This window comes from Peromyscus eremicus, chromosome 12, assembly GCF_949786415.1.
Source record: "Peromyscus eremicus chromosome 12, PerEre_H2_v1, whole genome shotgun sequence".
Lineage (NCBI taxonomy): Eukaryota > Metazoa > Chordata > Mammalia > Rodentia > Cricetidae > Peromyscus > Peromyscus eremicus.
The window spans coordinates 6,021,212-6,045,209 of NC_081428.1; the positions used below are offsets into that span (position 1 = coordinate 6,021,212).

Sequence of the window (23,998 nt, forward strand, 5' to 3'; positions counted from 1 at the left end):
CAGAGAAGCCATGCAGAAGTCCAAGTGTGGGGCCAGCTGCCTGGGAATCCCTAGGGTTGCCACTACAAGTTCTGATTTACTAGGTCAGGTGACCCAGCAGAACTGATATTAAAAAATTAAAATTTAAAAAAAATTTAAAAAATCGCCTTCAAATAATTCTAGGTGTATGTGACCATTGACTCTTCTACCACATTCAACTGCCTAGGAAGACAGGATATCAACTATAGATATAAAAAATAGGCTAAGCCAAGAGCTGTATCAGCTGCTCTTAGCATGGAAGGCTGATATTAATAGCTGACAGGACACCCCTCCATTGTCCCTGGAACATTTATCTCTGCAATTGTCAACAATGCAGCATCTCCAAGCCACATACGGTAAAGGCCAAGGATTCCCTGAGAACATCAGTGAGGGCGTGGGGCAGGGAGCACGTCCACAGGTATCTCATGAGAACGCTGGAGTTCCTGGTTCCACGTGCCTCAACACTGCAGCTCAGCTGCCTTGAACAGAGACCGCTCGTTTTCAGTTCAAGTCTGTGTTCCTGGCCTGTTTCGGTGTCTGGCCCGAGCACAAGTCAGACCAAAGGACCACAAAGCCTCCCTCCTTCATGTGCCCAGCACAGGTGTCAGGAGCAAAGACAAACCTTAATGATGTGGAGCTTGGGTAAGAGGTTACAGTCGGCCAGCGTGAGCTCATCCCCATCCAGAAACTTCCTTCGGGAGACAGTGACATCCTCCGTGCTGTAGGCATCTATTTCATCTGGCAGAGGGCTGTTTAAATAACTGTCCAGCTTCTTCAGGGCCCGTAGCAGGTTCTTCTCATAAACTAAAACACAAAGGCAGGAGATTTCTAAGACCATGCAAGTGGCTGCCTCTTTCTTTTCTGCCTTGGAGGAGAGAGGTGGCTGCACTTTCTTCCCGGGACAGGGCCAGTCAGCAGCAAGACCAGATGGACGCAAACAGATGCAGAGAGAACTCAGTCTCCCTGCACCATCTACACAGCTGTGCTGCTTCCGGGACTCATCTGGCTGTTTTTAAGATAATTTAAATTTAACTTTTGTGTTTATTTGTGTCTGTGTCTGTGCCTGTGTGTATGTATACCCTTTCGCAGGTGCTTTGGGTGTCCTGGATCTGGAGTTACAGGTGGTTATGAGCCACCTAGTATAGGGACCGGGAACCAAACTCCCGCCTTCCACAGGAGTAGCGTGTGCTCGGAACTGCTGCGCCATCCCTCCAGTCCAAACTCGGCCACTCTTCTAAACATGTATGAGAAGCCTATGAGAGGCAGAGAGTGACAGAGGCACCACTTAAACAGTTCCCACATTGCAGGTGTGAACAGCTGGACGTTGAAATGTTTCCCCATAATAGGGTTGTATTTTGGATTCCCAAACTCTAGAAACAATCTCTTCAAAGTCATATGCAGAGTTAAAGATGAGAAGACTGTAATTCCTCAATTCCAGTCTTCCATCTGTACCCCCTGAAATGAGCCAGATGCCCAGCGTCTCTCCACAGCCACGTGGAAGACCGTGTGGGGACAGAACCCAGAACGGGAATACTCACTCTCATTTGCATCCTTCTTGGTGTTTTTAATAAACGCTGAGAACTTGGCAAAAACATCATTTCCTGCTGAGTTGGATTCAGGGTGTTGCGTTCCCAGCTTGGGGTACCTTGAAGAGTTCAAAATTGGAGGGTCACAAAAAAAGCAAAGTCTGATTAGGATAATGCAGTGAGCAAAAATATATTTCTCTGGGCAGACATTAAAATGACAAGCTCCCCTGGACCAGTTTAGTAAACAATGAATCTCAAGGTTGAGTAAAAACATGATTTTGGAGAACTGCCTTGTCTCTAGCCCTGGGAAGACCCATCCTAGGACACAGGTGTCAATCAGATGTTCCTGATCTGATTTCCTCCCTGGTCTAGTAAAGGTGTTTGACTAGAAGGTTCCTGAAGGGTCCACACTCTTCTAGTGTCAGACATGGGAAACAGTTATCCCACACAACAATAACACCCCCTCCCTGACTTCTGCCATACCATCCTGATTGCCAAATTATGGATGCAAAGAGGGGAAGCTGTGATGGTTGGTTTTAGTGTCAATTTGCCACAATCTAGAATCACCTGAGAGGATAGCCTCAACTGAGGAACTGTCTCGATCAGATTGGCCTGTAAATATGACTTGAATGTTAATTGATACAAGAAGATCCAGTCCACTGTGGGAGGCACCATTCCCTAGGACTATGTAGGGCAGGGATAATAGTAACAAGTATCAGCATGGATTTCTCTCTTGGTTGTGAATGTGATGTGGCTAGCTGGCTTACATCCTACCCTGCAATCACAGACTATGACTTGGAACTGTGAAAAAATAGATCTTTTCCTCCCCTAAGCTGCTTTTGGTCAGGATGTTTTCATCACAGTGACAGGAATGAAGCCAAACCAGAAGCAGAGTCCATCTTAACTCAAGGTGTCTAACCTGGCCGTTTCCTCTGGCATCACCAAAGAGAAAAGCACCAACAAGGTCGTGAGTATCCATTCTAGGAGGCCTACCTTGGGGGAACTAACTTCTCCTCTAAGAACTCCTCAATCTTATTCACATCCGTCTTGACTTCGCCATCAAAAGTCATGAAAGGAGGGTTCGTCCCAGGAGCCAGGTTCTGAAGGTCTGCAGGCTTCCTAGGTAGGAGGGAAGAGCGGTTGGCATGGATGGTCTTGGGCATCTGGAGTCACGGCCAAGGCTTAGTTGTGCCCTCACCATTTAAGAGATACAACCCTTGAGGATTTCAAAGTGGCCCCTGAATTAACAAGGTGGCTTGCTGGAGATCTGTAGCATGAATTTAAAGGTCTTATTAATAAAAACAAACCTGGAGCCAGTTATTGAGGTGAACGCTGGAAGATCAGAGAAGCAGATAAGCCACAGCCACCTCACCTCGCCAGTTCCTCAGCTGGTCCTGTTTCCTCAGACTGGAAGCCTCTGGGTCCTCATTCAAATGGATCTCAGCTGAACCGTGCTGCCTAAAAGCTTAACCAGCCTTAGTTCCTCGTCCTCACGCCTTAAATACCTTTCTGCTTCTGCCATCACTTCCTGGGATTAAAGGCTCTTGTTACCACATCTGGCTGTTTCCAGTGTGGCTTTGAACTCACAGAGATCCAGATGGATCTCTGCCTCTGGAATGCTAGGATTAAAGGTGTGTGCTACCACTGCCTAAAATATTGTGGCTGTTCTGTTCTCTGACCCCAGATAAGTTTATTAGGGTGCACAATATTTTGGGAACATGATATCACCACAGAGATCAAAGCCAAGGAATGCACTAAGAAATGATGGGTGGACTCACCCCTCTGCAGCCCCCTTTCTGGCTGCAGAGGTGGGAAAGTTACTCGCCAGTGTTATCAGCCAGGAACAATGCTCAGGCAGGCTTCTGGGAGGCACACTGCTGCTGGGTAACAAGGAAAAGCAGGCTTTCCCTGGACCCCAACCCCTACTCCTTCCTGTAGCCCCTGAGTTCCACATAAACCATACCGCTGGGCTAGCGCTTGGTCTTCATCCAGGCTCCTGACTAAGGATGAGCATGCCATTATATGGCTCGCAGCACAGATGCGTGTGTGTGTGTGTGTGTGTGTGTGTGTGTGTGTGTGTACGTGCACGTGCACATGTGTGTGTGTGTGTGTATGTGCATGTGCACGCACGTACATGACAGGGTGTGTTGCTGCACGCAGGGAAGTGGGTCCAATTATTTCAGTGGCACAGAAGGCCGGTCTCACCTCTTCAGGTCCACTGTTGTTACATTGAATATAACACCCTTTAGCCAGAGGATCATAAAGAGGCGCTGAGAAAATGGGCAGTTCCCGATGCTCTCGCCGTCGTAACCAGCCTGAGAGTAGAAGAAAGAGATTTTTACCTGACCCAGTCTCACAACGATAGATGTCAGCAGTCACAGGACACACACACAAATTATGAATTTTTATGAATGGCCATATTACTGTATACATAGCCTTCTGAGGCCATTTAACTCAGGGTCTACGACAGGTTAGAAATGAGGGGGATGTGTATGTGCGTGCGTGTGTGTGCGCGCGCGCGCGCGGCGCGCACACACACACACACACACACACACACACACACAATGGAAAAATGGGGATTGAGGCTGGAGAGATGGCTTGGTGGTCAAGAGCACTGGCTGCTCTTGCAGAGGACCTGGGTTCAGTTCTCAGCATCCACACGGCAGCTCACAACCATCTTTAACTCCAGTTCCAGGTGGTCAGACTCCCTCTACTGGCCCTCATGGGCACTGCATGCACATAGTCCATATACATGGAGACAAATACACATGTAAAATATAAAAATAGATAAATCTTGTTTTAAAAATTTGCACAAAAAAAAATCTGGGTCCTAGTAGATGGTAACAAAGTCATGGAGGACTTTTCTCTGGGGATCTATTCAGGCCGGTCTCTGGGAGTGATTCTCACAAGAGTAAGATGTTATTTAAAAAGACAAAACAGTGTGCTGCCAGGCCCCACCAGCTGCTTGTCTTTGGTTGTGTTTCTCATTTGGTTGTTTTGAGACAGAAACTCAGGTCGCTCAGACTCACCCACAGCAGAAGATGACCTTGAATTCTTGATCCCGCCATCTCCCCAGGGCTGGGGTTGTGGGCACGTACCACTGGACCCACCCTTTACTTCCTGTCTTTCTATGTGATCACTTCTGTCCCCCGGCCCTGTGATGCTGCCCACTATCAGACTGCCGTCAAAGCCAGGCAGAAGCCAACGTCATGCATGGGAGTTGAATCTTTATACTCTCTCCAACCTCAGGTATTTTGTTATAGCAACAGAAAACGGACTAATGCTCATCCTCAGAATTCATGACCATGCAATTATTCTTGAATGACAAAAACATAGCCGCATTCCACCCCTGAGGTCTATTTCTGCCAACTAGAGTCACAGAAAATTGAGAAGAAGCCGGGTGGGGCGGCGGCGGTGGCGGCGCACCCCTTTAATCCCAGCACTTGGGAGGCAGAGCCAGGTGGATCTCTGTGAGTTCGAGGCCAGCCTGGGCTACAGAGCAAGATACAGTACAGGCACCAAAACTACACAGAGAAACCCTGTCTCAAAAAATAAAAAAAAAAAAAAGAAAAGAAAAGAAAAGAAAGAAAGAAAGGTAGAGAAAGAAGAAAGTAGTGCCGTGTATATGGAGGGCATGAGGCAGAAGTCGGCTGCTTGTTTGTATGGTGAAGAAAAGAAAGAAAAAAAGGCTCCCAAAAAACCCAAAGAAAATAAAGAGCACTCTGGAGGTGAGCCACGGAGGGGTCATCAATGGTAAATTACTGAGCAAACACCCAGAAATGGATATTCCCACAAGTTAAGAGGAAAAAGGACAACAGTTCTGTTTCTAAAGGTACCAGCCACTCAAGCTGAACTTAATTCACAGGAAGAGTTGCCAGCTGACACAGACTGCCGAATGTGGAGTCCCCTAAGCTCCGTGCCTGGGTTCTATATCCCCCCAAGCCCAGGCCTCCCTTCCTGCAGCTGACATTCACTTGCTACTCTGCCTATTAGGAGGCTGGTACCTCCCCCAGGTAGAGACAGTGACTTTTTTTTTTTTTTTGATGGTCCAGTGACTGACAAGGCAGCCGTTGTGATACAGTATTCTTCACAATCCCACAGCACGTGACCCTGAAACACTGTCCTGCCTCACTCACCTGAGGACACCCCTGCAGGGACCCCACCACACTGTTGCCCTGGTCCCTCACTCTCTGTTCTGCAGCACACGGATGAGCTGTATAGAATCCCCAGCGCCTGGTGCCTGGAAGCCTGTCCTCCATTCTCTTTCCTGTTGCAGGTTTGGGCACAGTCAGACCCGGCGGAGGATGAGGGAGAGGAGAGCGCAGGGATGTGCAGTCTGGCCAGCCCTGACTTGCTCACCGGCTTTTAAGCCTCTTATTTTTATAATAGCTCCACTGAGCTCAATAACGTCTAGAAGTTCCACGGAGTGGCGTGATGGTTCTCCTCCTCTCTTGGCTCCTGGACCTGATCATAGCTCACTGTGAAGGAGGCAAAGGCCTGCTGAGTCGTGGGCCTCCTGTTCTATAGCGTGTCTGAAGCTCACGGGTCAATGTGTTCTGTTCCTGAAGCCTCTCTGCCCCGCACTGTCTCCCGCCACAGCACCTGGAGAAGAACGGGGTCACACAGGCGGATCCGCTCTCCTGTCTTTCTGAGGCTCTCACACTCACGCCCATGTTTTCCCTCAGAATTGTCCTCACCTCTTTCTCAACCCTGGCAGCTGCTGCCTTTGGTGGAAATACAAATATAAATGTCCAGGAACAGCACATTTCTAAAAATATAAGAATTGCCTTTGTCATTCAACTCCATAAAAACTTTGGGTTTAACTATCACAGAGATAGTTCAGTTGGTAAATGCTTGCTATGTGTGCGTGAGGACCTGAGTTTGATCCCCAGAACTCGTGTGAAAGGAAGCCAGAGTGGCCAGTGCTTGTAATCCCACTCCAAGGAGATGGCGAGCTCCAGGGACACAGGAGCTCCTGTTTGGAAAAATAAGGTGGAGAGCAACAGAAGCAGACACCAGCGTCAACCTTCGGCTTCCATGGGTGCTAACACATGTGCATATTTGCACATGCATGTACACACACACACACACACACACACACAGACACACAATTTAAAACCCCTCAAGTTTAGGGGGCTCCCTAACAGATTTGCAGCTGACGAAGCACCCAGTCTGAAGGCGAGAGAATGGTCCTCACAGCCACAAAACTCATGGTGGAAAGACAACGAAGAAATGTTTAACTGCCCCATGATCCCCCGTGCGGCCTTGACATTGGATTATCCCAACCCAGAGGAGCCCATAAACTGAAGGCTACTGGGCATCTTAGCTGGCTGCCCCAAGTGCCAATAAAACAGGATTTACATACCCAGGGTTGCCTCATCTTAAATTGCTCTAAAACTTTCTTTCTAGCTCAGTCTGCTGTAAATGAGGGGGTTACGGGAACATGGTAGGAGGGGCAGGGACGCCTTGCTTAATTTTATTACTTTAATGCGCTTCAGTGCGAGGATGTGCCAGCAAAAATAAGGGCGAAGATACGCCATCTCCATGGTCCATTATTGAGCAATAATGGGAGTGGACCGCCTTGCTTGTATCATTAACCCGACAAGATGATGGGATAAATACATATATATTCCAAGTGAATAACTGACAGTGTCCTCGTAATTGGGAGGCTCTAGCGTACGGAGTTTTATTTCCCAATGTTGGTAATTCTCTCTGGCTAATTGCACTCTGGGCTGAAATTTCTCAGCAGGGTTCTCAGCCTGCAGGGGAAGTTTTTGTAGGTCCACATTTCTGATTAAATCAAATTAAGTGGCTTGAGAAATTGGAGTGGGTTTTTTGGTTTTTTTTTTTTTTTTTTTTTTTCTGTTTTCAGCAAAGACTCAGACACTGAAAAGCCAGAGTGGCCTAGTGTTTGCCTTTCAGGCTGCATTTTGGGGGCGCATCTTAGATGACAGGTCTCGGAGCAGAGCGGGCACACCTCCGGCCTGTTCTCAGGAGCTTCCTTTGCAAATGGTGTCTGCCCTGGCCTTCGGGATGCAATAACACTTCCCGTCCCTGGCCTGCGTCTACTCAAGGGATCCCAAGGTGCGGGCAGGAAGGGTCTAGCCAGCAATGCAGTGGTGAACAGATCCTCTCTGCCCCAGAACCTCCAAAAACCAGAGCCTCCCCCACTAATCTGTCACACTTTCTTGACCCAGAATTTGTGGAAAGAGATGTTTGCTATCTGTAAGCCTTTTTTCTTTTAAGCAAATGACCTCTCTGATGCCCTAGAGCAGTGGTTCTCAACCTTCCTGACGCTGCGACCCTTTAATCCAGTTCCTCATGTGGTGTGACACCCAACCATAAAATTGTTTTGTTGCTACTTTATAACTATAATTTTGCTACTGTTTTAATCATGACGTAAATATTTGATATGCAGTGTATCTGATATGCAGCCCTTAAAGGGGTTGTGACCCACAGGTTGAGAACCGCTCCCCTGGCAGGACAGGAAGCAGCCACACTGCCATTTTCCACCACGGTGACTGCAGCTGCTGCTTTCCGAGGACCTGTGAGTTGATGTCCTCCTTGTTCTTTTTCTGATGCCCGGATGCCACATGTCTCCTGTGTGCAGGGGTCTCCTGGTCCTTACGGGGGTTGGAAGGGACTCGGAGTGAGGTGGAGGGACCAGAGGGTGAATATGGCTCCTTTGCGGGGCTCTGAAGAGAGATAATAAGAAACACTGGCTCATCATTCCCAGGGGACAAGGGAACTTTAGGCTTAATAGAGACAGTGAGTGTTCAGAAGAGGTACAGGTCAGAAGGAAGTTTGATATGGCTGATCAGAGTCATCTCAGAGGGAGTGAGATGGAAAACCAGCTGGAACTAGCTGGGTTGGTTGCTGTCATGGAATCCCAGAGGCTGGGTCATGAAGAATGTCAAAACATTCATTTCTCATAGTCCTGGAGGCTGAGCAGTCCAGTGTTGAGGTGCCAGCCCCCGCTGAGGACCTTCTTGCTACATCAGAACATGTTGGATAGTGTCACTTATGGGGTCAAGAGAGACAGAGCACATGAGCAAGAATCCACCCTGAACCCCACTGTGTGTCTGCTCTGCGGAACATTAAAGATGGTCCCACTCCTGGGTGGGGGCCTTTCAGGATACATGGGAATTGTCCCTCTGGGCCTTTCAGGGAGGGCTGAGGTCCCTCTAAGCCTCGGTGAATACCTGGAGCCAGGGACCCTGTCTGTCCCTTGTGCTGGTCATTCTCACAGGCACTAGCAGTGGCCAGCAAAGAGGACTCCTCAAACAGTGACTGGGAGACTGCTCGCAGTGGCATGGTTGGACCAGTGAACCCCTGGGAGCACTCCATGGGGCCTCCCTGCTGCTTCTGCTGTATCCACAGCTCTGAGTTTCTGGGCCTGTGTAAACCCACACATGTTCACTGCAAAGAACTGTGGCGTGCTGGGTCACCTCTACCACAAGGAAGGAGACTAGGAGGTGGGAGAGGAGGTAACAAAAGGGCTGAGTGACAGTCAAAAGGTCCTCCCGAGTCACCTCAGCCCCCGGCTCCTGGTGGAGCGGTGATGGCCTAGGCTGCAGTGTTGGAACCCGAGACATCTTGACTGTTCTGTGATTCTGAAAACAGTTTCAATACTCTTCATAATGCTAATTTACTTTTTCTAATTAACTCCCCCCCATGCGTGTGTGTGTGTGTGTGTGTGTGTGTGTGTGTGTGTGTGTGTGTGTGTGCTTGCCCATGCAAGTGTACAAGTGATAGTCAGAAGTTGACACTGGCTGGCTTCCTCAATGGCTTTCCCACATTAGTTTCTTGAGACAGGGTCTCTCACTAATTGAGCCCCTGGGATCTGTCTGTTTGCATCCCACAGTGCTGATGTTCCAGATGTGCACTGCGGTACCCACATTTTTACATGGATGCTGGGGATCTGAACTCAGGTCCTCATGCTTTCATGGCAAGCTCTTTACCCACTGAGCCATCGATCTCCCTAGCCTGGCATCTCCGTTTCTAAGCAACACCAAGTTTCTCTGAAATATGATCAAAAGGGATGGGAAGAGGGAACAGTGTGGGGAATGAAAGATTTTAGCCCCGCTGCTGAGTAACTGCGGCCTTGGTCAACTCATCTGTGCCTCTCGAGCATCATTCTCTTTCTCTCTCTCTCTCTCTCTCTCTCTCTCTCTCTCTCTCTCTCTCTCTCTCTCTTTTCTTTTTTGTTTTTTCAAGACAGAGTTTCTCCGTGTAGTTTTGGCGCCTGTCCTGGATCTCACTCTATACGCCAGGCTGGCCTCGAACTCACAGAGATCCGCCTGGCTCTGCCTCCCGAGTGCTGGGATTAAAGGCGTGCGCCACCACCGCTGGCTTGTTTTCTCATCTTTAAAAACAGAGATTTTTGTCAGTGTGGAAAATGCTTGCTTTGAAAGCGCAGGGACCGTGGTTTGGTCCTCTAGATCCCACGTATTTCAGAAGCCAGGCGTGACGGCTCATGCTTGCAATCCCGGTTCTGTGAAGTAGAGAGAAAAAGGTCTCTGGGACTCCCTGGCAGGCCAGACAGCCTACTTGGAAAGTTCCAGAACAAGGAGAAATCCTGTCTGAAAAAGCAAGGCAGGCAGCACCTGAGGCACCAGATGAGGTTTACCTTGGGCTTCCACACCTATGCATACACACGTTCACATGTGCTCACCCCATATGCGCACACGCACACGCACGCACACACACACACACACACACACACACACACACACACACACACGAGCGGGGGCAGGGATAAAATCACTGATATTCTTAAACATCTTGGGGCCCAATAAAGAGCTATTACTGCCATTATCAGCGGCAGCATCATTCTTCTCCCAAACCTGAGCCCATCAGAACAGACAATTATGGAATTTAGGGCACTTCATAACAAGCCTCAATTAGTGTGATTTTCATGCCAGCCCACGTCCTCCTTAGGGAAACGGATTTTTCTCCCTCTCAACAAGTCACCCATCCTATACCTACTCTGAGGGAAAATTCAAAGGTCCTTAATAGAAAGAAAAAAAAAAAAAACCAAGTAAATATTTAGCCAGGAAGCCAAGAGGCGGGGCTCTGGGCTGGCTCTCAAGTCAGAGGTCACCCTGACCTTTCGATACAGGGTCCAATGAGGACAGGTGCAGAGCTGTGCACACCTTGACCACGGCAGGGCTGATGAGCCAAGGGAAGATGTGACACAATGCTCATAAAAGGCTTGTCTACTTCGTGACTTGGGTTAGCACTAGGGCAACCCAAGCAGGAGTCGGCTCGCTGGTGTACCCAGGACTACCCTGAGTTTATCATTAGTCTCACCCCTGTGAGTTCCAGGCAGGCTGGGACAGCTTCCCCCCACCACCACCTGGGCAGATTCTCATTTTTGAAGGGAGGGCGTTACTAAAGTCCTCCTAGGTCACCCAGAAGCAGGCCTTCACGCTCCCCCACAGAACATCTACATGGGAGAACACATCAGATTCCACAGCTGACGGTGATGCTGAGGAGGTGGCCCCAGACTCCACGGCAAGGACCCATCAGCTCCCACGGAGTGTGAGCAGACAAATGAGTGAGACCTATGCGGGATGCAGGAAGGAGGCAAGACCTTAACAAACAGCTTGGAAAACAGTCCAAGCCTGCACAGAAGCTCACCCGAAGTCAGCTCTCCAGGCCGCCCCACACGCTCTGGGCCTGTCTTCTGCTGAGCTGGACCAACGAAGCAAGCCAACACCAGCATAGCCCATCTCAGAACATAACCGATACACCTGACCAAAAGACACCACACAAGCAGGCTGGGAAGGAGGCCCTCCTCTCAAAGCCCAAAGGCCTCCATTTCTCTTTGTTCCTCCAGGGGGCTCCCTGAGTTAAACCAGAATCCCTGTCCACACTAAGTAGGAAAAGCTTGCACGAGTCCCTGACACTGTTGGCAGTGGGTGAGAGACAGGCAGCCCTGGTAAGTGTCTCCTCTGAGGAAGCTGGGGCTCAGGAGACCTGTGTCGGCCACACGGGTTACCTTGGGCTATAGCTCTCACCTCCAGTCTAAGAGGATGCCTAGCTAGGTGCATCTCCTCCAAACGAGCCTGAGGCCCTGAGAAGCCCACACCCACCCCTGTCTTTTACCAATGGGATTATGAACTGAACAGTCACACTGTGAAATATTGACGGTGATGGCAGTGACCGTGACCATGAGAGGGACTTGGACATACACAGCACTTATTCTGTCCCATTCACTGAAGCATGTTACTTAAATCACTACAGTCGATCCTAACGAGGACCGTGGTGCCTACAGGTACTTTTACTATCTCCACTTACAAGTGAGAAGGTTAAGATGCAGACAGAGGAACCTGCCCAGGGCCACACATCGGGATTTGAATCAAAGGACTCAGCTAGTGGGTATGCAGTTCATCTCCTGCTAGACAAATGGGGAAGATGTCTGTCCCTTCCTCTGCCTTCACCAGTGCCCTTCCGGAGATGAGTGGTGTTTTCTGGATTGTCTTCCTCATCCCTGTCGTTCGAGAATTGGAGGTGACTTGCAAGAGTCATAGTGACAATAAGAAGCCGGGCAGGCGGTGGTGGTGCACACCTTTAATCCCAGCACTCAGGAGGCAAAGCCAGGCGGATCTCTGTGAGTTCGAGGCCAGACTGGTCTACAGAGCGAGATTCAGGACAGGCACCAAAAGTACACAGAGAAACCCTGTCTCGAAAAAAACAAAAAACAAAAAACAAAAAACAAAAAAGAAAGAGAGAGAGAGTACATATCAGAAGCAGATGAGATGCTCAGAGGGTGCTGCATTGGAGAGGGAGGTGGAGCTGGGCTCTGGCCGTGCCATCCTGTGTGCTGAAACGGTGGGAGGGAGACACTGGACAGCCCCGATGGGCACTTTGGGGCTCATATATCCCCTTTGCCCTCACCAGGAAACTTTCACAAGCCAGGAAAAGGGCAATGAGGTCGACCTTGTAACCCCACCCCCACCCCTGGGTGCAAGTGCCCCTGCTTGATTAACATGGAGCCCCCACACTCTCATGTGGAAACTGACCCTGCAGGGTTGGCACCACAAGCAAAAAGGAGGGAGTCCTACAAAAGCTGTGAGCTGTGGCCTCTGTCCCCACTCTGTTTCCAACAGGGCAGGCAAGGACAAGGTCTCCTAAGGAACACCCGTGGAGTCTGCTCGATTCTAGACCACTACAGCCTGGTGCTGCATCCTTCATGTGGCCAGCCAAGGAGTTTGGGTCTGAAGTTTTTTTAAAGCAAGTAAAACCACAGCCCCACTGGCCATAAAGAGTGTTCAGTAGGCCTGGCGGTGGTGGCACACGCCTTTAATCCCAGCACTCGGGAGGCAGAGCCAGGCGGATCTCTATGAGTTCGAGGCCAGCCTGGTCTACAGAGTGAGATCCAGTACAGGCACCAAAACTACACAGAGAAAACCTGTTTGGGGCGGGGGGAGTGTGTTCAGTAAAAACAGAAAAGAGTGCTGGGTACTAAACCAAGTCATTCCTTACCCTAGACCTTTCAGATTGCCCTTGCCATTTTATATCTGAGAAAGCGTCCATTGCCAGCCTCAATTCCAAGAGAAGCTTGGGGAATACTCCCCAACTGGCTTTCCAAGCAGTTGGCCACCACTCTTTCTACCATTGATTGACAAGGACAAAAATGTGGGAAAATAAGCTTGAAGACAACTGGTACAACAGACAGGGGGGAAATGACCCTTTAAAGACGCCAGCATCCTAATACACAGCACCTCTGAACACATTACCTTGCAAGGCAGAGAGGTCTGTGTGAACACTACCCACGCGATGAATTTTAAGATGCAGGAGCTGTCCTGCATGATTAAGATGGCCCGATCTAATCATGTGGGGCTCTGAAAGTGCCGCCTTCCTCCAGCTGTTTGGGGAAAGTTTCCACCAGGGAAGGACAGTCAGAGATGGAATTATTAGCTCTAACGTGTTGAAGGAGGGGCCACAAGTCTGGGAGAGCAGGTGGCCTCCAGTAGCTGGAGAGGAAAGAATGTGGACTGTCCCCTAGAGCCTCAAACGAAACCAGCCCTTCTGATGCCGGCCAGACGCTGCTGTGGAATATTATTTTAAGATGTGTTACATTTGTTTATGCTGTGGACCATTTGTTTAATGATGCAAAGATGTGTTGCATTCTTTTATGTTGCATTTGTTTAACTCTGTGAAGCTGTGTTACTGTGTCTGTCTAAAACACCTGATGTTCTAATAAAGAGCTGAACGGCCAATAGCAAGGCAGGAGAAAGGATAGGTGGGGCTGGCAGGCCGAAAGGATATATAGAAGGAGAAAAAGAGGAGAAAAGGAGCAAGAGAATAAGGAGAGGAGGACACCAGGGGCCAGCCACTCAGCCACACAGCCACCCAGCCAGCCACAGAGTAAGAGTGAAAGTAAAATATACATAAGTAAGAGAACAGGAAAAGCCCAGAGGTAAACAGTAGACAGGATAATTAAGAAAGGCAGGCTAGCAACAAGCCAAGCCAAGGCCGGGCATTCATAAGAAAGAAGCCTCCGTGTGTGATTTATTTGGGAGCTGGATGGTGGGCCCCCAAAAGAGCAAAGACCAAAGAACAAAGAGTCAAAAAAAAAACAACCAACAACAAAACACCATCATGCTGGGACCAGCAAAGCCGTAAGATAAAAAAACCAGGCTGGCTTACGCTTTCTAGACTCTGGGAATCTGTTACAACAGAAGCCGAATGCTCTACTGCTGAACTTCCAATCAGAAATCCAAACCTTTGCCCGAGACTGGCAGATGAGCCACAGTAAGCCAGAGAGGGGGCAACCTGTGACATGGCGGGGGCTTAGCCTATTTCTAGAAACTCTCCAGGGATTTGTGTAATGGCCACAGGCGCCAAGGAAGGTCAGCAAGCTTCCTTGGTCCCAAGCTGAGAGGCCAGCTCTTCTGTGTGAACTCTAGAACACCCAAAACTGTTTTGGTGTCTACCCAGGAGACCTGTTTGCTCCTCCACATCCCTTCTGGAAGCAGATGGATTTTCTAGCTGGATTCACAGCCTGAGACCTAGCCACAGGACAGCTCCGGAAGGGCATTGGTGCCCCCTAGTGGTAAGAGGTATATTTTCATGTGTACCTCGTGACTGCACCACAGCCCTCAGGAAATGGCCCTGACTGAAGATGTAGCTGGGATTTAACCCCTTCAGGTGGCTGCTCACCCAGGTGTCCTCAGAACTTGGGGGAGTGTCCTTCTACATAGGATTTCAGCGTTAAACAATCAATTGTATGGCTGGGGAGTCGGATCAGTCGTAAAGGGCTTGCTGTGGGAGCATGGAAACCTGAGTTCAGGTCCCCGGCCCCCACATGAAAAGTTGGAATCCACTCACACATATAAACCCCAGTGCTGGGGGCAGAGACAGGAGGGTACGTGGGGCTCAGTGGCCAGCCAAATCGGTGAGCTCTAAGTTCGGTGAGCACATACACTTCTCAAAACATAAGGCGGAGATCAATAGAGGAAAACAGCTGATGACCACCTCCAGCCTCCACACGTCACCACCACACATGTCACCATGGGCACACACCACACATGGCACCATGGGCACACACCACACATGGCACCATGGGCACACACCACACATGTCACCATGGGCACACACCACACATGGCACCATGGACACACACCACACATGTCACCATGGGCACACACCACACATGGCACCATGGGCACACACCACACATGGCACCATGGGCACACACCACACATGTCACCATGGGCACACACCACACATGGCACCATGGACACACACCACACATGGCACCATGGACACACACCACACATGGCACCATGGGCACACACCACACATGGCACCATGGGCACACACCACACATGGCACCACAGGCAAGAGTACACACCACACATGGCACCACAGGCAAGGGTACACACCACACATGTCACCATGGGCACACACCACACATGGCACCATGGGCACACACCACACATGGCACCATGGACACACACCACACATGGCACCATGGGCACACACCACACATGGCACCATGGGCACACACCACACATAGTACCACAGGCAAGGGCACACACCACACACGTCACCATGGGCACACACCACGGACACGGGCACACACCACACATGGCACCATGGGCACACACCACACAGGTACATGTGTCTATACCACAGACCCATAGGGAAAATAATAAGTAAATCCAGGAAGTCCAGAAAAACTAGAATAAAATGCCCTCCCTACCCAACACCCCTTCTAATACTCTGCTGAAAGCTATCAGAGGGACATTGTCTTTCTGTCCTCCACGCTGTTGACACCCCACCCCAAACACACCGGGCCCTCACAGTGCGCTATTAAAAATACATCTTGAGGCCAGCAGGTAGATGGTGGACAGTTTGTTAAGAAAATACCAATTCCAGATTTGTTCATTATTTCTCGACTCTCATTGAAATTGGAGGGTGGAGACAGGGCGGAGCAAAGTGACCAGCACAGAGGGACGGGCCATATGCTGGGCAGGGCATACCACGTGACAGAAACTCTGTCTTCAAATGCAGCTTTCTCCGTTTGTTCAGAACTTCCTTGCTCATTCACAGACTTCCTCAGACATGAATAGCTTCCGGCTCCGGGGGAGGGGGAGGGGATCCTGCTCTCTCTCCATTTTCCTCTGTGATGTTTATAAGTTCTATGCAGATGAAAAGCCCAGAGCTTCTTATTAACAGAGGGGAAAGGACCAGGGGCCTCCAAGGCTCGGTTGATTTCAGCGGCCAGTGTATGAAGTTCTCGGACGCTGGGAGCTGGCGAATCTATGGCAACTTTGGTTCCTCAGGAAATCAGAGGTCTCTTAAGAGTTCTTAAGGGAAGTTACATGTGGCAGGGATTGGATTGGGGCTGTGTGGGTTTAGGAATGCTCTCTGTTTAATGTGAAAAGATGGTAGAAACCAGTGCTCTGTTGTTAACTCTTTGTGTAGGAGGCAATGATCACCGACATGATAAAATCTGTGAGATTCAGAAGAATCTACCTAAAACATGTTCCTCTAACCTGGTTTGCAAGCCTGAATCTCAGAGAGTATGTAGAAAGAAAAATGATGCTTCTGAGCGGGGGCTTTCCGGGAGGCCCCCCTCACATAAGGGTGCTAATGCTCCTGGGAGGGGATAGTCGGGTGAACTTCTTCGCACATACAGCAAACAAGTCCCCGTCGGGGACCCCTCTACACCCTCCTAGAGGCACACACAGGTGTTAGGGAGTGGGAAGACAGGCGGACACTCTCGTCCCTTCTTCATAAATTCCGTTTTCTAGAGACACAGTTGCCAGATCTCTCACCAAACTGTGCCGCAGCATTTTGAAACCGTGTGCTAAGGACTGCAGCTGGTCACTGAAACTCTGAGGGACAGTCACAAAATAATTTCAGCAGCACGGGCGGTAATTTGTTCATTTGCTCCTTGGATTGAAGGGCTTTTTTGTTTTTGTTTGTTTGTTTGTTTGTTTTGGTTTTTCAAGACAGAGTTTCTCCATGTTGTTTTGGTGCCTGTTGATCTTACTCTGTAGCCCAGGCTGACCTCGAACTCACAGAGATCCTCCTGGCTCTGCCTCCCGAGTGCTGGGATTAAAGGCGTGCGCCACCGCCGCCGCCCGGCACGGATTGAAGTTCTTAATGGAGCTCATGAGGGGTGTGGTCCTTGACAAGTTTTGCTTCGTTTCAATGACTAGAACAAGAGCTATGTCAAGTCAATTGGGTAATTAGTTTATCCTGAAGTTGTCTTCCTTAATGGAAGAACTTTGACCAGAATAAAAACAAAACAAAAAACCCAAAACAAATGAACATCTCTGAGTGCTAACAGAATGATTGTAAAGAAGAGAGAGGTGACCACGTGACCCCAAGCCTGGTGACATCAGGGGGAGGTGGGGTTCTGTTTCTGTGTAATTTAGTCAAGTCTATCTACAGCTTCACGTGTCAGAACCCCAGGCTGTGTCAACCTTGTGTCCGCTGACACTCAGAGATTTTCAAAGAAGCCGAAATGCCAGGTTTCACAAGCCTTAGGAACAAACCCAGCTGTGGTTCTGCTGGTGAGAAGGGGCAGAGGTCAACCACTCCAGAAGGTGATGTTAAGCTTTCAAAGCAGAAAACTAGTCGTGACTTTTACAAAAACAGTATGGTATTTGGGAGCGGGGAAGACCACAAACTGTTGCTAGAACTCCATCCCAAAGGAGTGTTTTTCCACTTTTAACAATCAAATGTCACTTGACATCTTGCAATAGTTAAATCCTTGTACAGTCGAGAGTTCTGGGTCAGGATGACTAATACACAAGACTTCAGAGTTCTTTGTCAGCCAAGACAGCACCGCTCTGTAGGTGTTGACGGTTCAAATGGAGCATTTCAGGACGCTTCAGACAATACAGAATTATCTGGAAGCTCACTCCTCCCCTCCCCCACCTTCCAATGCTGGCCTGGCTTGACCGACACCAGGAGAAGGCCTGGCTCAGGCCCAGTGGGATCGGCTGCTTCCTAAACAAGAAGAAACACAGCGAGCTGGCCAAGGCCTACACACCAGCTCACACACACCGGCTCACACACGCCGGCTCACACACACGCCGGCTCACACACACACCGGCTCACACACACCGGCTCACACACACCGGCTCACACACCGGCACACACACACACACACACACACACACACACACGCACACACACACACACACCGGCTCACACACCGGCTCACACACACCGGCTCACACACGCCGGCTCACACACACACCGGCTCACACACACACCGGCTCACACACACCGGCTCACACACACCGGCTCACACACCGGCACACACACACACACACACACACACACACACACACACACCGGCTCACACACCGGCACACACACCGGCACACACACACACACACACACACACACACACACACACACACACACGGCTGACACACTGGCTGAGCCAGAAGGAAGTCTTCTCCATGTCACGTGCCTTCTTTGGCAGGCCCTCCATCCCCACCCTCATCCTTGGGAATAGAGGAGGAAGGGGCTGACCCTGTTTCAGGGTTCCCCGACCTGGGATCAGCTTGACATCGTTGTCTGAAATCCAGGCATGGAGCAGACCACGCCAAGATGCATGTTTTCCAAGCAGGATGACATGCTAGGCATCCATGCCCCGAACTCATTGTGCACCACGAAGCGGTTACAGCTGCCCAGGGTCGGGCAGTGAGTTACCTTGACTTCCACGTGCAAATAGACACACTGATACCCTGTGAGGCGAGGGCTGCCATTTTCCAAACCTATCTGTTCCATATCCTGGTTACGACCCGGGTGAGTCCACTTCCCAAGAATCACCATTATTTCCAGGTATTTTTTTTATCAAAAAGTCTTGGGAAACTAGAATTTAGAGAAAGTGGGGAAATCTCACTTCATGCTCAGAACAACTTGCAAATACTTTGAGATACAGTAGCAGAAACTAATCACATGAGAGATGGAGTCTGTTCCAAGAGGGGAATGGGATGTGGGGGTAACCCCAGTTGTGATCGGATGGCACACCCACCCAAGAAGCTGCTGCATAGGCAGGTGTCGTACAGTGCTGTGCTCTCACCCACAGAGCCCTGGGAGTTGGGCCAACAAAGGACCCAGCTCATGCCAACCCCCTGAAGTATCTTTTGTTAGCAAAAAATATACATCCAACCATGGCATTCAGTACCCAGGAGTCTCAGGATAGCTATGCACGCAGCCCAACAGGGTGGTGAATGTGGTGGTATTGTGTTCCCCCAAATATTGTGCATGCTAATAAACTTATCTAGGGTCAGAGAAGAGAACAGCCACAATATTAAACATAGAGGATAGACAGTGGTAGCACACGCCTTTAATCTCAGCATTCCAGAGGCAGAAATCCCTCTGGATCTCTGTGAGTTCAAGGCCACATTGGAAACAGCCAGGCATGGTGACTCATGCCTTTAATCCCAGAAAGTGAGCCTTTAATCCCACGGAGTGATGGCAGAAAGCAGAAAGATATATAAGGCATGAGGACCAGAAACTAGAAGCTTTTAGCTGGTTAAGCATTCAGGCTTTGGAGCAGCACTGTTCAGCTGAGATCCATTGGGATGAGGACACAGAAGCTTCCAGTCTGAGGAAACAAGATCAGCTGAGGAACTGGCAAGGTGAGGTATCTGTGGCTTGTTCTGCTTCTCTCATCTTCCAGCATTCACCCCAATGCCTGGCCCCAGGTTTGTTTTTATTAACAAGACTCTTTAAGATTCATGCTACAGGTGAATGTCAACATCACGTGACAATATCAGAAGGTTGGACACCCCTGGAGATGTTCCCACTGGGACCTTCAACAAGATACAAGCTTGGAAAACAATGTAAGAGTCTTTTCTAATGGGACCAGGAAGCTGAATTGGTCTCACCTCCGTAATGCTCCCTGAGCCCGCGAGAGCTGCCCTGGGACGGCTCACAATGCTGTCAGATGTGTTTGTGTGGCAGATGTAGTGAAGAGAATGTTCTCGTGCTGTGCAAAGGGGGCATCAGAAATGATAGGGCCTCCGAGGAAATGACAGGGACACAGAGACAGGCTGTTATCTGAAAGCCTCCACCAAACCTAGGGAAGCAAATACAGAGGAAAAAAATCTCCAGCAGCCACAGCCCCCAGAAGAAGGCCCCAGCCACCGTGGGGCACACCACAGGGTATGTTCATACCCAGTCTGTGCTGGTGAATGAGGGTGGTGTCCGTCAAAAAACGTGTGTGGAGCTGGGTTCAGGACTGGAACCATCTTTGTAAGAGTGGGTTTGTCCTAGGCCTAGCATACTGGTCATCAGAGAGGCTTCGTCCTTAGGAGCCAGAGGGGTCAAGGATACCACAAGAACATGGCCCCCACAATATCACCTAATCAAGGTTCATAGGGGCTCACAGAGACTGAAGTGACCATCAGGGAGCCTGTATGGGTCTGACCTGGGTCCTCTGAATATATGTTATAGTTGTGTAGCTTGGTGTCCTTGGGGGACTCCTAACAGTGAGAGTAGGGATCTCTCTGACACTTTTGGCTGCTTTTGGGACCCTTTTCCTCCTATTGGGTTGCCTCACGCAGCCCTGATATGGGGGTATGTGCCTAGTCTTACTGTAACTTGACATGCCATGTTTGGTTGATATCCCTGGGAGGCCTGGAGAATGGAAGGAGAAATGGAGGAGTGGATCCAGGGGAAGTGGGGGGTGTCAGGGAGGGACTTGGTGGAGAGAAGGGTGGGAATTTTTTTTTTTAAAGTCGGTCTATGACACTGGAGTTGTGTGAGACCAAAAAGGACTTGGAGAGCCACAAGCCCATGTCCCGCCTCCCAGTTCTACCCTCTCCCTACAGGGAGACCCAGGTACAGGTAGAGGAAACAAGGGACTTCCGGAAGGAGAGGAGGCGGGGTCAGAGCTTTCCCTGGGCCAAAGAAGACAAAGGGGACCCTGGACTCTCCTTCTGAACCTCAAAAGAACTGCCCCACTTTACCACCCTCCAACCCCCACAGAAAGCCTTGAGTTATTGGAAAGAAAGATCCTACGGGAATAAAAGTGAATTTCTTGTTTGTGTACCTCTGGAAGAGTTCACGTCAATGTGTCACTAAAATAAAGGCATCCATGTAGACGGAAAATGAGAATTCTCTAGGAATTTCAAGGTGGAGTGTTGGTCTTAGGGATTGGTAACTTTATAGTGGGCTATACACCTCCACCTGTCCTGCCTGGCCTTGTACATCATCTAAACCAAGTGAGCACATTGGATACCTGGACTCCATCTCTGGCCAAACCCACAGTAATACCATCATCTGTGGGACCTGCCCCAGAGGACTCCTTTCCCCCAACAGGCATAGTAAGAAGGGAGCGCAGAGGTGAGCATGGTTTTGCCCCGTCTCATCCGCAAGCTGGTTCAACGAAAGAAAATTTACTCAGAAAATATAAGGTACGGATCTAGAGTGGCAGCTGTCCGTCAAATACTGAAGACTCAAGTGTGAGGACCCTAGTTCAACCCTAACAGCCACACAAGAGCCAGACACAGTGGTACACCCCGTGCTGGAGAGGTGGAGAGGGGCCAATCCCTGGGGTTCCCTGGCTAACCACCTAGCCCACTCCAAAAGCCACATGTCCCAGTGGGAGACCCTGTCTCACAGAACAAGGATGGGGCTGAGGAGACAGCAGGTTAAGAGCACTTAACTGTTCCTACTGAGGACTTGAATTTATTTCTCAGCATCCACATGGGATGGCTCATGACCACCTGAAACTCCAGCCCCAGAGAGATTTCATAGCCCTGACCTCCAAGGGCACCTGAAGTCACACACACCAGGTACAAAGAAGAAACCAAGAGGGTGCCAGGCAGTGGTGGTGGCGCACACCTTTAATCTCAGGACTGGGGAGGCAGAAGCAGGCGGATCTCTGTGAGTTCAAGGCCAGCCTGGTCTACAGAGTGAGTTCCAGGACAGCCAGGGATACACAGAGAAACCCTGTCTCAAAAAAACCAAAGTAGGGGGAGGAGCAGGAGGAGAAGGAGGAAAGAAGGAAGGAAGGAAGGAAGGAAGGAAGGAAGGAAGGAAGGAAGGAAGGGGGCTTTGGGGACAAGAGCGAAGGCAAAGCTTCCCTTGGACGCACATTATTTTAAAAATACACGTTATTTTTAAAAATAAAGCTTTAGAGGATGAAGGGATGACTCAGTGTTTAAGAGCACTTGCTGCTCTCCCAGAGGACCAGAGTTCAGTTCCCAGCACCAACATGGAGGTTCACAAGGGTCTGTAACTCTAGTTCCGGCCATTCAGTGCCTTTTCCCAGCCTCTGAGGGCTCTGGACGGAGACACTGGCACTATCAGTGCAGCAGCGAATCTTCAAGGTCAAGGGGACAGTGACAGCAGCACCGGAAGAGAGGGCAAGCCCACTCAGAAGAGCATCAGCTTCCGGAAAGAGGGCAAGCCCACTCAGATGAGCATCAACTTCTAGAGAGAGGGCAAGCCCACTCAGAAGAGCAACAGCTTCTGGAATTTAACTCGCTTTCCTCTTTTCCTGACCGGGTTTCTGGTCCCCTTGAGAACTCCTGGAGCTCCCATCCATGGTGGAGAATGTTGGAGAAACACAGCCAAATACAGTCTACGAACTTGTCCTTGTGAATGAACTGAATAGTGACAGGAAGGTTTATCATTTTTCTCATTTGCTTATTGAGACACTATTGGTGCAGGCAGCAAGGGTTTTATTAATAGTTAACAAATCCAAAAGCTAATCACCCAAGTATGGTGCTCCGTAGCTTAGAGTGCTGAAAATCGGGACTTCAGGCTTAAACTCTCATGCAGACGTATCCATGGATGCCTCTTAGGAGACAAGCATTAGCAGAGGATCTATAATCCAATATGAGTGGAATGAGTAGAACCCATGTATTGACTTTTTTCATGGAGACAACGCTGTAGAGAATTATCTTCTTTGACAAGGTCCAAAGAAACAACTTATACATACTGTCTACATTCACCAACTAAACTCACCATTGCTGGAGGGGACAAGAACACCTTAACAGGGACCATGAAACCAATTCGGGGCTCTGGGGAGATGCTGGCATCAGACCTCAGAATGTGATTTATCAGATCAAGTCCTAGAATTCCTACTTGTGAGTCTCATCCAGACTGAGAGCAAGCCGTTCCACAGCCTTACTGCTGAGAGCCCCCCACCAAGGCTCCTCCTCTCCATCCGGGTCCCCTCTACCATAGCTTTGTGTGGCTCAGCACCGTCTCCACCTTCCTCCACAGTCTGCACCAGCACCTTCCACCATCTTAGCTCCTCCTCAGTCAGGAACAGGATGGAGCTCCTGGGGTGACCCAAGCAGGCCACCCTGAAGTTGAGAAGGGGGGCATGGCACAGAAAGAAGCCTGCAGACACCTTGGAACGTCTCTGGCTTCTTTAGAGAGGCGGGGTAGATGGAACCCTCACTAAGGCTCTGTGTCCCTCTGTCCCTTGTCTGCTCTGGCTAGGACGGCAACAAACAACCAAACCCAGGCAGAAATGAGGCTCCTTGCAGAGGAAGCTAATAGCTGGATGGACAGGTACCTGCCACCCGAGGAGGAGGGAAGGAAAGGCCGTTGTGGCCTCAAGTTCACCCCACACCCTCGGTATTGTTCACTGTCCTCTTTGACGATCCCACTGCACAAATATTATGGACTGTTTCGTTTGACGATACCGTGACACAAAGATTATGGGTCATACTTCTCTTAAGACCATAAAGGGGGAAAGTGTCCTAAGTAAGCAAGGTTTATTTTAGAAAAAAAAAAAGTGTAGTTTTTTTTGTTTGTTTGTTTTTTCCCCTCAAATAAAAGTCTGCACAGTGAACCAGCCCTGTAGGGAGCCAGGTGCATCATCTGTTCACTATTGGTCAAATGTGTCTGCAGGTTACTCAGACATTCTGCTCCTATTAAGACAAAAGACCCCTCCTCATTTAACTCAGAACTGGTTCCACAAACACTACTCCACTCCTAAACACACT

General features: G+C 49.7%; 1 protein-coding gene across 1 annotated transcript in view; it reads right to left on the bottom strand.

Moving 5' to 3' along the window:
• Clic6 (chloride intracellular channel 6) overlaps positions 1-23,998 on the bottom strand; it is a 44,918-nt gene that overhangs the window by 7,956 nt on the left and 12,964 nt on the right. Inside the window, exons 2-5 of the mRNA XM_059277306.1 lie at positions 3,750-3,859; positions 2,538-2,663; positions 1,557-1,663; positions 641-822 (exon numbers count right to left, since the gene is read on the bottom strand). Of these exons, the coding sequence (XP_059133289.1) occupies positions 641-822; positions 1,557-1,663; positions 2,538-2,663; positions 3,750-3,859 (525 nt within the window). The remainder of the gene's footprint in view (positions 1-640; positions 823-1,556; positions 1,664-2,537; positions 2,664-3,749; positions 3,860-23,998) is intronic.